The sequence below is a fragment of the Ruditapes philippinarum genome, unplaced genomic scaffold (genome assembly GCF_026571515.1).
Source record: "Ruditapes philippinarum isolate M1 unplaced genomic scaffold, ASM2657151v2 ctg694_1_1_1_1, whole genome shotgun sequence".
Lineage (NCBI taxonomy): Eukaryota > Metazoa > Mollusca > Bivalvia > Venerida > Veneridae > Ruditapes > Ruditapes philippinarum.
In genome coordinates this window covers 167,745-185,400 of record NW_026854267.1, presented here as the reverse complement: position 1 = coordinate 185,400, position 17,656 = coordinate 167,745, and the positions used below count along the sequence as shown (strand labels likewise).

The 17,656-nt window shown below is 31.1% G+C and overlaps 1 protein-coding gene across 1 annotated transcript in view; it reads left to right on the top strand.

The window, feature by feature from the left end:
* The first annotated feature begins 8,871 nt into the window (after positions 1-8,871).
* LOC132739591 (calcium-transporting ATPase sarcoplasmic/endoplasmic reticulum type-like) overlaps positions 8,872-17,656 on the top strand; it is a 75,036-nt gene continuing 66,251 nt past the window's right edge. The window contains 3 exon segments of the mRNA XM_060727326.1: positions 8,872-9,354; positions 9,565-9,582; positions 9,703-9,785. Coding sequence (XP_060583309.1) covers positions 9,237-9,354; positions 9,565-9,582; positions 9,703-9,785 — 219 coding nt within the window. The 5' untranslated portion in view covers positions 8,872-9,236.

Sequence of the window (17,656 nt, the reverse complement as noted above, 5' to 3'; positions counted from 1 at the left end):
ATACAAAGAAAATGTATTTTTAGTAATGAAAGCTCAAAAAATGAAGTAGAAAGCTGATTTGATATCACCTGTTTGCTGTAAAAGATTCATTTTATTATATTTTGATACAACATCAAGAAGCTGATGTACTGTGTACTTTTATACAATGGTTGGAATGCAGGAATGTTTTTCCAAGACAAAATTAAATAGCGCGTGGCACAAGGCAAAACTAAATAGCGCGTTGCACTTCAGAGCAAAAGGAAATAAATCGCTGTTATCAATTTACACCGACGTAAAAGACGCATTTACGTCACAGATCTGTTATAATAGATGATTTCCTGGAAAATGGCCTCTTCTCAGAACGCGTCGGTTGCACTGCAATGTTTTATCATCAATGATTAACAATTATGAAACTAGTTGGCACTAATATAGAAGTAGGATCTTGTTTCAAGATTCAATTATAATTTACCAGGCATCGTGAAACCATTACTACAGTAATAATCAACATTTGCAATGCACTGTTTTAAAATCACCTAGAGATCTATCTAAATTTGTTAGGCAGTGTTTGACAATAAGGTATTTTGAGTTAGGAAGGCACGGTTAAAAAAGTAAGGCTGGACATTTTAAAATAATAATGATATAAAAATAATAATAAATAATAATGCTAATAGAAATAATAATAATGATAAATAATAATAATACAAAAGATGACATCTCTTTATAGTAAAAGAATGAATGTGATCGATTCTATTTCTTTATATTATTTCCCCTTAAAAGGTAGGCCTATATAAGTTTATTTATCAGAATGTAAATATGTGTATGCATGTGTTATTGGTTGGGCTTTAACCACTTAACCATTTAAAATATATTAAAAGATAACAGTCAATAAACATAGATCTACATGTTGATGAATTACACATAAAATATTTTATAGCTTCAAGCCAAAATATTTAATGGGAAACAAGAAACTACGTTTACTGGCGAAGGCAAGGGCTGTTTATCAGTTGGTTGACCTTTTTATACATAAGAGATTGAACATGCCTAATATACTTGAGTTCCCCAAACGTAATTTTTAATCTTCTTCTTCTTCTTCTTCTTCTTCTTCTTCATCTTCTTTTTTTAAGACAAGCAAATGTAATACAGATTGAGCTAAGCTATCTTCCGCGAATGTCATTATGTCATTTAACAGATTATCTACATTTAAGGAAACAACTTACAATGGAATCTGCGACATAGATTAACAAAATATTATAAATCTACAAATTGTCTACGGTTTCATTTTATACATTTAAGGATACAATGAATACGTATTTTAATATGTTTTGATATCAAAACAACAATTTCCATCATGTCCCATGATTTGCAGGTGCATCAAAAGGTACTTACTTTTTCTGAAAAGCATAAAATTTTGTGAATTTGTGAAATATTATATCGCATGCAGTATTGAAGGGGACAATATATATTGTATATAGCGTTATCAATCAAGTTGTAATAAACACCCTGTATGACAACCAGGATTTGAACTCCGGGGTCGTGGACGAAAAAAGAATATCTTTTGAGCTATACATACTGGATAAACATTTCATTGTAAGTAAAAAAATTGCACCAGTTGAACCCAACTTTTTCTCTGAAATAGCAAGTACTTAATATATAATAATCATTGATCTGGAAGTGCGAAGGTAAACAGAAAAAAATGGAACAGTTATATGATTAGTATACTATCACTATTTACCTGTTATTGAGAATCTATTTGAAATTTATATGCAGCAGAAAATGCTTTAAGAAATATAAGAAATCAAATATGAAAACACTCCCTAATTAAGACCTCTAGCCTTATACTAGTAATGTCAAACAATAGAACGCCTGAAGTTAGATTTTTGAAAAGATTCTCTGGGTGGCATTTCCGAAATGGAAATTGTATACCAGAAGTACATTCTTTTTATGAATAGCTCTTTTATCAATGAAAACGTATGAAACGAGTGTATAGCAAGCCAATAACAAAATATTGTCGGCTGACCAACGTTAAATCTTTATTTTTATGTCCCACACGTTGGCAATAAACAATTCAAAAAATGAAAACTGGACAAGATAATAGAAGAAAATATCGCAGGTTAAGGTCTGGTATTAAATGTATTGCTATCACAAGAATATTTCAGAAGCATGCATAATACTGCATACAATATTTTAGCGACTGGTTATTAGTTCAAAGCAGTGGTGATCTATTTTATCTACATCCATGTTTTGTTTTCTTTGCTATAAATGGTTCCTTCTTTTAAATGGCTTCATTTTTTTACAATGGGCTACCAATTCAGCTTTGTATGAGTATGTTTTGGCATGAATGAAACATTCAACATTTATTAAATTCATACGTATTTAATTCATCAGAACATTAAATGAACACGAACTAAACCACGAACATGCTTTTGAAAAAAAAAACAACAACACAAATATTTGCTATATTGTATTACTGTGTACAACTTTAATCAGTTCACATTCGAAATATAGTATTTATGTGCCTTATGAATTACGTTTGAATAAAAATTCAAAATGAGTCCTCAAGTTTTTGTTTCAGTACTAAATTCGTTGTAAGTTACTTAACATAGATGTTAGTGGAATATATGGAAAAATAGACAATTAATTTTTAATAAACTAGAAGTGAAACTTAGCTTCCAAAACTTGATCGATGCGCTGTGCCGGATGCGAGTTAACTTATCATGTTTTTTATATTACAAGAAACATGCATTTAGCACACTAATTTAATAAACACCAAATTTAATAAACTTATGCTCAAGTTGTAGAAAATATTTTAAGATCGCCGTACATAATGAAAATATCCTAACTTTAATGGAACACGAAGACGCAAGACTATTAATTGGTTATATTGCTTTTTGAAATAAGTTAAATTGTAACGCAAAGTCTGTACCAGTACTGGGATCCGAACCAACATGGATAACACGCCACAGATAAACTTTAACTGTAAATGAAAGAAAAACTGCACTAATTATACCCGATGGCTTCTACTTTTTATCTCATAAAAAACATCACTAAAATAGAACGCACTTGCATTTTATTGCTATAGAATTGTAAAGCACCGAGGAAAAAACGTACAAATATAAAATGGGAATATTTTCATTTACTATAAGTATTCAAAGACTATGTAGATCTATACATTTGTAGTACTGACGATGTTAATTTGTTCTATTTAGTATTTATATTGTTGAATTCATACACGTATATAACTTATCTTTCTAGCCGTAAATATCAAGTTTGCAAAAGAATCCGTACAAGAACTTTACAACTAAACTAAATTTTCTAAATCAGTTAATGCAGTTCATCGGCTTAAAAAAGAATATATGAAGGTTCTATAAGCTCTGATTTTTTACGGACGGTTACATCGTTCTTCCTCAAAGTATGTCGATTTTTTATCAAAAGAATTCAAATAACTTACTTATACGCAAAAAATAATTTCTATTTTGTTTCAAGGCATACATTTGTTTACTTTATTTATCCAACTCCCCTTTTCACTTCAGTTGTCTTAAAGGAACTCCACTGAGGTCCAATAGCCTAAAATAATAAATTTTGAAATTCTTTCTTAAATCAACTGGTACACTTAAATTTGAAACTAAGCAATAGATGATATATAAATATACACGATATTAAATTGAAAATCGATTTTTATACTATTTATTGGCCGATTTGGGTGAAAAGCGTTGCAACGGTTTTCAATTTTTGGGCCATTTTGCACAATCAAATTGATTATTTCTGGGAAATGGAGTCAGCGAATGATCTGCAAATGTATACACGAGTTATTGATCTAGACATACATCTAAAAATATTGAAGAAAAAAATTTTTTGGTTCCCTTACGTCAAAAAAAAAACATCAGTGGAGTCCCTTTAATCTGGGATATGTCTACCATTTAAGTGTTTTACTGAAGCATGAGTATTGCGTAAAATTGTTGTAGAACGTTTAAGTAATCTCAAAACACTTAAATCATATTACTTTATGTATAATCTAATACGTTCATCTCAGCTGTGAATGAATCTCTCTATCACATATGTTCCCCATTAATATAGTTTACATCATCTTATATTGAATTATATATTTTCCTAATATAAACTCCCCACAAATCAAACAAACGTTTAAATGTTAATAGATCGAGATTCTATTCCTAAAAATGTAATGTTATGTGAAAGTATTAAACTGGTCTGAAGTACAAATCAATTGTCATAATATGCGTGAAAGGAAACTGGGACACTCCAGACTCGATTTAGAGACATTTTGAGACCTGTAGATCGTTGGGCGCTTCCGGCCATCGCATATAGGAGACACCCCGAACCAGATTCTGAGAGATATGAATGAAATTTATTTGATACAATGTACTTTAAAAAAATATATGTAGAAACTCAATGTCTTTATTGTTTTGTAAAGCGACATATATTTTATATGAATATTTTGATTTGATATATTTAAACTCATATCTATCTGAATCAATGCTATGAACTTGGTCTTCTTTTAATTTTTATTTTTCATAATTATATTTTGTAAGGTAATTTAGAATCAAATTATCATGTTTTTTTTTTTTTTGTTTTTTTTTAATTTTTGCTTTTCATTTGTTATTAAGGGATATTAGAATAAAAATTCTTGAAAAACCCGGCAGTGGAGCCTGGTAACTGTTTTACTGACTCAAAGCTGAATTTAGCTTATTACCATATAAATTACCATGCAATTATTTCAATTATTGTAGTTAGCTCAGTGCCAGTAGATTCGTGGTAATGTAGTTCAGCATGAAATACCAACAATGTTGTTCGTAATGTTGTAATGTCTCCACGGACATTTGTCAATATATCGTACATTATTTTTTGTACCTCCTTTCCAAAAATACACTGTAAATGACAATTTCCATGAAGCGATGAATGATTTATTCCAAATTGAATATGATTATGTAGATAAACTTGTGAAAAAAGAAGAGAAAACTAGTCTGTTTAAAATTCGAAAAGTTTAGAGTAGCATACGTAGAAATAAACTGTTTTCAAAATATTATTAAAAGGATTTTAGAGGCTATGTAGTTGAAAACATAAAATATAATATATTGTGGTGAGCAAATTTTTCATAGGCATCTCTGTGTCGTAACCGAGACTAGAAATTTCTTCAGGAAAGGGGGTTCAATCAATCGAAGTGTTGCCTTTAAAAGCAGGTCAACACTTGCAATGCGAATCCATCATAATAAAATTCCCAAAACTAATAATGGACCGTTGCAAGAATAGAAACTGGTAAATTAGTAATAATTTAATAATAATTATCAAAGAATGGAATTGAAAGCTGATTCGCCATTAAATATGTTTAGAATAACACCATAAGTTGTTTCATAGTGTTCTTTTGTGCAATAATTGTTTGTGAAAGGGCATTTTATTTCTAAAGCAAAATAAAGTCTTTGCCATGAAAACATTTCAGTTCTTTATCTATTTGATAGTATACATGTATTTTCATATTAACATATACATAAACAAATAACAAAACAACAAGAACTCATGAAAGATATGTAGACCTAACAACCAATTACTAATTCAAATGCATAAAATACTGACACAAACTTTAATACTGAATAACAATGTTTTATTTTTTTATTTTATTTATCTTATTTTTTGAAAAAAAAACCAAATATGACAGAATGACAAATAAGAACAAACTTTATTTGACAACTGACAAAATATTCTTACAATATAAAGCTAGATTTATCCATTAAGCTTGGTCTTTATAGTTAAATAATTCATCCAGTTTGTAAGCATTTGGTTGACAGTTATAGTACAGTATCACATTCAAGCAAATAATGAAATTCATCCCCAATTTACTTTTTATTACAGAGTGTACAGAATGTAAGACAAGATGACAATCTTTTTCTATAGGGAACTGGTTATTTGTATATATAGTTCCAAATTTACAAAAATATCTTATGAGGCTAGTTGGTTGTACATCTAAGTATTCTTCAAAATTGAATTCTTTAAAAAAAAAAGAGTACGAGATGTATTAATTGTACAAAAACATGTCATTCAATTTGAGTTTAATAATGTTTTTTTTGTTTTTTTTTTGTTTTTTTTAGAATGTAGTCATTTCTTAACATTCTGATTAATAAAATACTCAGAAAGAGAGAAAATGTGTTCTTCGTCGATATTAGCGACGCGGTACAATTTTCTGAATATATTTACGAAAGATGATGATGCTGATGATGATGATGATGATTATGATGATGATAATGATGGAGGTGATGCTGATGCTGCTGCTGCTGCTGCTGCTGCTGCTGATGATGATGATGATGATGATGATGATGATGATGATGATGATTAATATTAATTATATTGATAATAATAATGATTAGAAGAAGTAGAAAATCTTTGAATGAATAATAATATATATAATTATGATATATTGTTTCAAATAATATACTGATAAATCGTAAATAACCAACTTCAAGATCATAATGAATAATATTCATTTAATATATATGATATATTGTTTCAAATAATATACTTATAAATCGTAAATAACGCACTTCAAGATCCCACAGAGAGCCACTATGTGCATGTTGTCGTCTGCTAGAACTTATCTGATCTGATGCTCATCTCATGACTTATTACACTGAACTATACCTTGTATATTCTGTAAATACAATGCACATCTGCGTTGTTCCTATCATATGGTTTCTTTAATTCTTTATCATTTTGATCATGTGTGTGCCCCCTTTGAATCCATTCCGACTGTTGTCTGGAGGGTTTTTTTGGTTTATTTGCATTAAATCATGTATTTCCGGGCCACGTAAGTGTTATGTCATAAATTAAGCATTTGTTTGTTTGTTTTGCCATTATCTAAGAATTAATCGCTCTTTAACGAAAACTCATACTGAAACAATTACAAAAGCCATTACAGTTCGTCCCGTCACAATGCGGAGCCTCAACTTTAACCTGGCGTAAAGCAGCATTCGCAGACGAACAAGAAAACAATCTGTTCGCAAGCCTTTTTAACACACCCCTTCCCCTTGCCGCGCCAAAATACCCTCCCCCCCCCCCCCCAAAAAAAAAAAAACAGAACAAAAAATCAATAACAACGAGAAAAAAGAAAAATAAAAAATAATCAAAAAACAACAAAAAAACAAAAACAACAACAACAAAACAAGCAAACAAAAACCAAAATCAATGAAAATGTCTGATTTTCTCATGGGTATACTTCTTTTGCGACATAATCTATCTCTTTCATTATTGTTACATTGCATATCACTTGCCAAACGAACTCGCATTTTAGTGGCCGGAAGTAGCGCCTTTGAGTCCGAACGCAACGTCAGATAAAGAACTCCGAATTATTCCTTCAGAAAGCTTTATTCGTTGATTAAACAATCCAACACGTTTCAAGTTCTTTTGCATGCTATCTTGTTTCTCACAAAACTATTGAATCTTTATTTTCAGAAGCACACAAAAAAATCTAAAAGCATCTATTTAACAAAAGTCATGCAGATAAATAACGTTTGCCAGGTTTTTTTAGCTTTTTTTTTTTCTTTGTTTGATTGTTTTTGCTTTTTTTAAATCTTATTTTATTTTAATATAAGTGTACATATTTTTATCCCTTTCCCTTTATCCCTTGTTTGTTTAACACTATTTTTTTACAAGTCTCAAAATTCAATTTGATACCAAAATCGTTTACAAAAATTTCTTATTCTTCTTCCTTAATCATATAATAATCTAGGGGAGCGTCAAGTTTGCTTATAAATTTTGATAGTATTTAAATAATTTCTTACGTTGGTATGCAATTTTCAAGGTAACTGAATGTTTGGGGAGGTGTTTAGTGGAAGTGAGGTAGGACTTGGGCCTACGTTACGCTAAAATTAATGAAAGCCTAAATAAGAACATGCCTACAAGAACAGTGCTTTTTTTCAGTCATTCATTACAAGCATATTCTTTTTATTGTAATTATCATTTTAATTACTGGGTTTTGCGTCGCACCAACACAGTAAACATATTCTTATGTCGGGTCATGTCAAGCAAAACATATTTCCATTCTTCGGCGATATACATGATATACTGTGCAGACGTATGGAATGATACCTAATTCTCTTTTTGTTATCCAGATATTTGGCAACTTTTAGACTCATTCAATGATAAAGCCCACTAAGATTACTATTTTTGTTTTATTTCTTTACAAATTTAGATTCTATTTCATATTTTTTGCGCATTTCTTATTCTTACGATAATATTTTCTTTACAATTTTCAAAATTTATTTTATCTTTTAGATCTAATAGACCTTACGTAAATCCTTTTCTCTTTAATAATCAAGAGAAGTCTACTTTTCTTCTCCTGTCACAATCACATCTAGGACATAATTTATAAATTTGGTCACGGTCGGAGCTTAATAATATATCTGTGATTTGGTCCCAGACCAAATTTAGGTTTAGGCCTAATTTGTTAAAGCGTTTTAAGGATTCGATCAGTAGATCTACAGTAGCACTTTAGACTTTAAATAGCGCTAATGATATCTTGAAATGTCATTTTATGCTGATTAAATAACTTACCTTTTGAGATAAGGAAATTAGAGAACTGTTTGTTGCGGTTCGTAAAACTTCAATTGATCTAAGCTAGCGTTGTAATATTAGATAGGGCTAACTGCTCAGTCTAATTTACAATTTTTTTTTCTTAACCTCAAAAATGCTCGCAGTAGTATAGTTATTAACGTTCAAATACTAAATGCGCGAAGCTATACTGATTTACAGCAATACAATCTAAAAATAGTACGGCGTTTTTCCAATAGTGACGTCAAAACACTAAACCAATCGCAGCGCAACACATTCCCAAATTAACACGCTATACATTTCTTACAAACATTTCATCAGTAGTTAAATTTCAAGCGAATTTATTTCACTACATTTTTATGAAGACTAATTACGTAGATAATCCGCAGAAAAAAGCATGAGATAGGAATTTTTTTGTTGCAAAAAAATTGGCTACGGTATCACCGCGGATAAATATAGATTCACCCCCTGAAGAAATATTGGACTAGCCCATCCATACACGGTAAACGGCAGTGTTGATTATCTTTCTCTGCGTTCGAGAGGGTGTACAAGATCGAGGCCTTCTAGCCTAACCCCTCTATTAATATTCTTTCGTATTGGCAAGGATTATAAACCCAGGGTATAGGTTGTGTATTAGGGTCCAATTTCATGTGTTTATGATTCAATTGTGATATTTTTGGATTAAATTTTGATCTCCATTAAAAATGGAGCAAGCACATATAAAATCTGTGGAAGAAGTTTGTGCTTATTTTGGTGTTGATGAGGAGGCTGGTTTGAATGACGAACAAATTAAAAAGAATAGAGAAAAATATGGACCTAATGGTAAGTTCTTTCATTTAACTTTTACCTCATTATTGTGTTGAAAGAACTTACTAGAAGTTCATGCGTGAATTGGATTTTAACGTGCCACATAAACATATCTCACGAGTGGATATTTTACCAATGTGTGATGTTTCTTTTGATTTCTATGTAAATTTATGTCAATTTTATTGAAAAATTAATAATTGATATTTTCTTTTCCTTTCGTTTCAGAATTGCCGGCAGAAGAGGGTAAGTCTGTTAAATTTTACTAGTTTTCGCGATCTAATTTTATTTTGAAATGGTCGAAATGTGACTTCCGGTTGTCATTTCTGTTTTATAATCTACTTTCATTTTCCTATTTTCTTGCAGGTAAACCTCTATGGGAACTTATTTTAGAACAGTTTGATGATTTGTTAGTGAAGATTTTATTATTAGCAGCATGTATCTCATTTGTAAGTATTTTACAATGTTTTCTTATAAAGTATAATATTTGTTAAACTTTAATAGTCCAACTTATTGTACTGCACAACAGGATATTGTGCTGGCAATATCTCACCTCTATAATATCTCGCCTCTTAAAGCGAGATTCTGCCCCAGAATGAAAATTTCATTGAATCAAGCTTTGGCATGTCAATATATTTTGACTAAAACTTTACATGAAACACAACCTGTCAGTTCAGTCTCACTTTATTAAATAACAGGAATTTGCATCTAAGGTAAGTTTTGGATTTTATGATATCATCCAAGCAATGTCAAACTATACCAGATGGTACGGATGGTAAAAGACTCGCACCACTATAAGTTGAAAATATCCCACACAATTCTGGCCACAGCATTGACCTTGGCAGTTTTGGGACAGAAGGTTAAATCATAGCTCATTTTCTGCACTATCCCATGAACTCAGAAGGCAATTGGGACATTCTTTACAATTGACTTGCAATTACACACAACACTACTATCTGTATAGCTGGGTATATGTACATGAATGTCATGTTACAATGTATTATGTATCATGTGTTTTTGGTTGTTTTTTTTCTCTTAGAAAATATGACTGAAAACTTTGCATTTGAGAATATTTATCCTCCATATAATATTCGAGTGATAACCTGGTGTTAATATAAAATTCCATTCTGGTGAGATGTGAACAAATTTTTGTTAAAGGGTTCTAAGCAAACTGGCCAGTAGAACAATATTCATAGAAAGATATCAGAGCTCTCGATTGACACGGGGATCCGGGTTTTGACTCGTGAAAATTGGGAAATGCACATATTTGACACGTGATAAAATCTGCTCAAGAGTCAATTTGCCACATGGGATTTTCAGCTATGCAATAATAATTACCTTAAATCCACCCCTAATTATCAAATCCTACATGTGTTCAAATCACACTCATAAAAAATGTCAACAGGCAGTATAAGCCATGTATAAATGTTTTACACACGGCAATTGTTTATACCCTGTGCACTGAAGCGCGACAATTCAGTGGCTGCAATTTGACAGCGCTAAAAATAGCTCTACACAACTGATAAGAATTACATACTTGAGGTGTCAATTATTGATTGCTTTTAAAGGTTTATAATACGTCTTTGATTTACTTGGAGTACCTGTGCTACCTGGTACATTTTGGTATTTAAAATTAATATGATATAGCATACCAGTAAAGATATTTTTTTATATTTTATACATTTAATCAGAAAAGCTGCTGCTTATTTTATTCTTTCACAGAAATTCATGTTTTTGTTTTATTTGTTTTTTGTTTTGTTTTTTAGGTGGAGGGGGTATAGACATTTATAATTAGGCATTTTTTTCTGTCAATTTAGACTTTGGAATCTCCAAAAATGACCTCCAATACAGTTATTTTTGTAACATAAAATTGATTCATGTAGTCAAATGACACTAGAAAAAAATTATTTGACTCATGAAAATTTTAGCCAAAGAGTCTTTGACTCGTGAAATTCTGACCCTACTGAGAGCCCTGAAGATATGATAATAGAACCACAGTTAAGAGTTAACATTTGTATAGGTACAAATAATTATATACCTGAGTCATGTATATCTTTACCTTGTGACATAGTTGGCAAAGATTTTTGTATTGTCCTGTCTTGTCCAATTTCTAGCATCATATAATTGGTAACATATTTTGTGATCAACTGTCTTGCTGCGTAAGAGTAAGACTGAGAAATAAATCAATTTATATATGTAAGCTTTATATAGTTTTATTCTTTAAATAGCACTTGAGCTTTTCACCCATCAACTTAAGCCTTAAGGTCAGACCTTCAGACTCTTCAGTTAAGTGCTGTCTTTAGCATGAAGTAATATTCGAAATCTTCATGGAGACAAGTCAAGGTTATACTTACATGTATAGCAGTAGCTAGTGTAAATATGATATAACGAGAAATATGATACTACAACAAGAAATATGAACAAATCTTCCTATATTGTCACAAAAATGATTGATCACGCTTATATTACAATAATGAAAACAGTTTGGAAATAAGACCATCATAAACTTTGCATTTCCATATTTTTCAGTTTGTTTCTATCGATTTTCAAATTTAGGTTCTACTTGGAAAAAGAATTGCTTTTTGAATCTTGAGTTTTACTCCTGTCAGCCTTGCATTCATTCAATTTTATCTTCAACCTAGAAGAAATCTCCTTAACGTTCTTATAAAATTATCATTGTATTGAATAGGAAGTTTAGAAATGTCCTAGATATATAAATGATATTAAGATAAATAGTACAATTCTTAGAAATTTTCAGGAATAAACCGAGCATAAAACGATGAGTTTATTGTGTAAGTGACAGGAGATAAACTGTATGGCAGTGTAATAAGCTTTTTTCTCATTTATCATAGAAGAAAGATAGAAGATTACAATGAAAGTAGGTTAAATACAGATAAAATCAGGAAATAAGTAGCCGAGTTAATTAAGAAAGGAAATAACGTGTTGATTAAAAGCTGCACAAGGTATGTTTTAAGTTGATTAATTTGGTTCCTGTCAACTGGAAGATACTTTAGTTATCAGTACATTGTAATTAGGTGCAAAAATGATGAAAGTTTCATTCTACATTATTTTACATGAAAGCTGCTTCTTCTATGTAATTTCACTTTTATTTGTGTTGGAACTGATACTGTTTCTGGTAGATTTCTTCAGACAAGATTGAAGTTATATTTATGCCTAAGATATAAATTTGTAAATAAGATAGGGGTGGCTTTTGTTATAACACAGCCTTCTTTCTATGTTTGGTATTTACTACCCGTATTTAAGTATTTATTACCTGGGAACTTAAAGGGCCTCAAGGTGTTATGAACAAATGTATGTTGTTAAAACATCATTTTGTTTATACAATATATCTAATGACACTTGCCAAAAGCTATTTGTTGCATAATTTAAATTATTACATAATGTCAATCAACATTGTGTCGAAAAATTTAATGGGATAATTTGTAGGACTAAAATTATTAACCTTGCCATTGAGGCATATATAAAATTCAAAGACAATGTACAGTACTTGTAAAATCTAGTTCTTTTTTTTACTCTAATCGCATTGTAGTGATTCCCTCGCTGGTAGGAGGTTTGACCCTAAATGCTGGGGATTTTAACTTAAAATTCTTCGTCAGATTCAGAAATTTATCCAGCTGGGTATTCTTAGTGGAGGATTTTTGGATAAGAGGGTCTAGTTTGACTAATTTTTAATCAAAATTTATATAGTGTAAGATGATCTTCCAGTCAATTTTTTTTGCTGATTAGGTACATGTATATCTATTTGTCTTTGTACTACAATATAGATACATGTAACATTTAATTCTTTTTAAGGATACATACTAGTTATGATGTAGGGATGTTATTTGGAGGCATTTTGCTTGGGACCCTCAAGTTTTTGTTTGTTTTGCCCCCGTCTGTTCTTATGTGATATTCTAATCATATAAAATATTTCATGCAAATACTAAGTGGCAATACTGACTGCCATTACATGTACTTTCTATGAGTTATTTCCATTTATTCTGTGAAATTCAGAAAAGTTATATTGAACCATTTATAGGACTGGTCTAAATGTATACATGTAAATTATATACCATTTATGTAATTTGACATTTGTGAAATAATGCATGATTTATGATGTATGGTTATTAAGATTGATTAAGTTAATAGAATAAGAAATAATAACACTAGAGGTTTATAATAGTGCATCAATACAAAAACGTACATGTGTCTAATATTGTACAGTTAACGGACACTAAAAATAAGTAATTACTACCATTCCAGTCTCACCTATCAGAGGATAATTCCCAGAGCCTAGGTGTTGGAAATACCTGGTAAAATGCCGACATTAATATACAGTATATATATCTTAATATTCATTACACCTCTTCCTAAATGCCATTGTCTTCTACATGGAAGATTCCAAATGGAACATAAAAAACAGGAGTAATTAATAACAGCTGCTTGTGGCTTTATCATAACAGACAATGTTCTGTCAAATTGAAACAGCAACGATTCAACTGCTGCTAAAAACAGTGTAAGTTGTGCCTGCGGTTTAGCACTCGTTACATCTCTTTGCCGTTTTCCCTCGTTACCTTTCACAAGCTTTTGCCAAAAAAACATAACGCAAGTCAGAGAGGTACGTACATGTCTACTTGAAGGAAATACAGCTGAATCAGATACTAGTAGTATTTATACAGCTACATACCTGGTTTCTAGTGGAAAATATAACAGCAAAGCGTGCAAAGTACGTGCTTTGTGTTTTTCACCTTCAGAAAACCTTGATCAGTGATATAATATGCTGTACTGCATACATTCACGGTGGAAACATTACTTGTTTTGCAGGCAATATGGCAATATGTTCAATGCAATGGTTGCAGAGTAAGATTTAAGTGGAATTGCTCACTTGGGGGAAGACTAAATGCATGTTATTTATTGAGAATAGCTTGTTAAAATGTCATGTCTAAAGAAACTTAAATGCTTAGACAGATGGATAAGTAGTATCAAAAGATGGAAAAGCTGAATTGATTGATCTGAAATCCAGATTAATCTAAATTACAATGTACCTAACTAGAAAATCTTTGTAGGAATTTTTTTTTAATGGGGAAGAGAGGTGGATTCAAATAAATGTTAATTGTAATTTGTATTTCTCTGAAATTGAATAGATTCTTGTTGAGGGAATGAGTTTAATAATCAAATCAATAATATTAGCTGAATATTAGTTTAAGTGATAGATGTATTAATTTTGGTATCCCCGGAGAATTTTGTCTTAAATTGTACTTGGTCACACAAAAACCCATATCACTCAGTAACATGTACCCAAGTCGTTGTTGTTAACTTTTCATCATACATCTGTTAACTTTTCATCATACATCTCACACCGAATGAACACTCACTTCTTGTTCTTCGTTAGTGGTTGAGTTTTCAGCCTAAACCACCAGGTTTCTCTAAGAACCCTGAATATCATCAATGTGGGAAAGGAAACTTACATGGATGTAATAGAGGGATAGAGCTTTCTTGTCACAAATCTGGATCCAAATTTATATTACATTCAGGAAAATATCTGTTTAAATGCTTACATTTGTACTTAGTGCTAAGTCACTAAGTGATTTTCTAATCTCCGTCAAGGAATTAAGCCATTAAGCATACTGGGATATATTGATGTTATTAGACCCGTTCAGTATTGTGGTTAACGAGGAAAAGAAGAGCTGGTCTGGCTTCAGATTTGCCCGGTAAATGATATAAAGGTGGCCCAGGGTGGCTATTAATTAAAAATACAAGGTTATAATCAAATGATTAATGAGAAAATTGTCTGGAAATTCTCGTTTTGTCAGACCATATGAACAATTTTCTATAATTCTGTATGATTTATTGTTTTTACTTTGACTCTGGAACAATAAGGTTTCTGGTATAGGGTATAGGGTGGTGCTTTCCCCAGATGAAGAAAGTCTGGTTTTTTACTAGCACGTTGTTATAAGTTTTACTGTAAATATTAAAGTAAATTAAAACTTATAAATATCACAGTATGTAGAGGGATAATATTTAACCTAAATATCTTAAATGGACTAGCCCGTCTTCAATCTGGGCAAAACCATGCGTCATTTTTAGGGAAAATTTCAAAATGAACGCTGACTGAAAAGCGAATAGTGCAGACCATGATTGTGTTGTGCCAGCAGATCTTTGGTCTGCACTGGTCACATGGGTAGAGTGACTAGAGTCATTAGTTGTTGCCATCAGAATGAATGGTTAAAATGAATTAAAAAAACAAAACAAGAAGATTTATGCCGATTCTCTGAGATGCATAGAATACATGAAGAACTTGTAAAGAAAGAATATCATAATCTTTAGAAAAATGACAAGACTATATATCTAGTAACAAATGTATACTACACATAATTGAGTTTTCTTTTTGATATGTGTCAGTGACTCCAATAAAATAAGAAAGTATAAAAATTCCCAAATGTCTACTTCTCTCTTGTCTTTAAGAAGTCTAAAATAACTTTATGTCTAAGACTTACTGGGGCGATTTCTGTTTTTGTCTGCAGCGCCTTTGATCGGTTATAGATAGCTTTTTCCATCAGACCTCCAATCTTCGTTTTCTTGAATAGAATAGATACAAATCAATCTTGATGCAGGCCAGCATATTGATTGTTTAATGTTTAGGAAAGATTTAGATTTAATGTCGTTTATATTAGGTTTGTACATGAAGTTAGGAAAAGAAATTCTGTCTTGAATCTATCTGCATGTACAATTTATGCCTCAGTCTGGCTAAGGTAACCCATTCTGGCCATCTTGCATATATCTACGTTTTCTGACTCGTATTTTGTTAAAAACTTGTCAGTTGCAACCACAGTCCTTCAAAAGCAGGGACTTTAAGGGTCCGAAATTAGACCTTCAAAACCCTGGTAAAGGCCCTGCCTGACGGAGACAGTTGGTTGGCAAAAACCTCTTCAGAAGCCCATGGAACTACGATTCTAACATATTCCTAATTTCCTTGCCATTTCTTTTTGGTGCCAAAACAAAACCAGACTCATTTTCACATTTCTTTATGTTATAGAGGTTTGATAGGCTGTCACAAGTTACAAATATTGAATCATTGATTGGTGCATTAACTCTTCAGGATTATCATTTTGATAATGAAACCCCTGTAAAATAACAATGGACAGTTCTAACTTCAAAGCAGGAAGAGTCCATGATACAAATATAGTTCAGTCAAGAGGCTATTTTGATGACTGCTTAAAGCACTTGATAGTATTTGTGCATGAATTTGAAAAAGTGGGCCAGTTATTAAGTTAAAGAGCAATTAGTAAAAGAAAAAAACAAAGCAGAGATAAATTATCCATAACATGATTTATTTTCTTGCAGTTTAGTAATCTGAAAGTAATTCCTGAAAAAACTTCATAAGCTTAAAAGCCAGGTGCCTAGTATGATTTAATAATTGTTTATGACTTAGTAAGTTATGAGATGTACTGTATAACTGCTAGTGTCATAAACAATGTATATGAATAATTATGCCATGTTTTTTGGTATGACATAAGCTACATTTGTATTATGTAAGACAGTTAAGAAATATCGTCTTGATAACTTTATGCAACATACAAGTGTCATCTTTTTACCACTGCCATGTTATTATAATAATGAAGTAATGATTAAAATTAGTGTGCCTTGAGTAGTTTTGGAGATTGTTCAAAACCGTTCTGACAACAAAATTATTGCACTTGAATTATTCTTGCACAAAACATTTAGCAGTGTAGGAAATGGAATGTTGACTGTAGTTTAAACAATAGCTGTTACATAATTATTTTCCAGGAAATGTTTCTATTTTTAGTTGTATCAAGTCCGGAATGAATTTTAAGTTCCAGTTGAATTTGTATAAAAGAGTAAGACCATTCTAGTTTTAAATTAAACAGAGTTGTCTGTAAAGACTTAAGGTTATAAAAGTTTTTTTGAGTTCTCTCTCGAATTTCAGGATTTTCATTGGTCAATATAATTCTATGCTAGTTTCTGACCAATCAAATACCAGAGAGCTTGCTGTAATTGTCCCTAGTACTGAATGGGTTTAAATTGAAATAATTTTGTTGCTCAAAATACGGCTATTACTCTCTTGCCATTCTTATTCTTTTCATTGATCTGAATTTGAGTTTGTCAAGATATTTTCTATTAAAAAACTGAAGTCCTTGGCAAGTAAGGAAACTTACTTACTGTTTGAAGTTTTTTTCTTCTTCAGTTCTACAATGATTTATCAATCCCCAGAAGAGAGTAGTCTACTGGCATAATGATTGCCATATTCATTTATAGATGGAAATACAAATTAATTTCTTTTATTGCTGGTATATACACA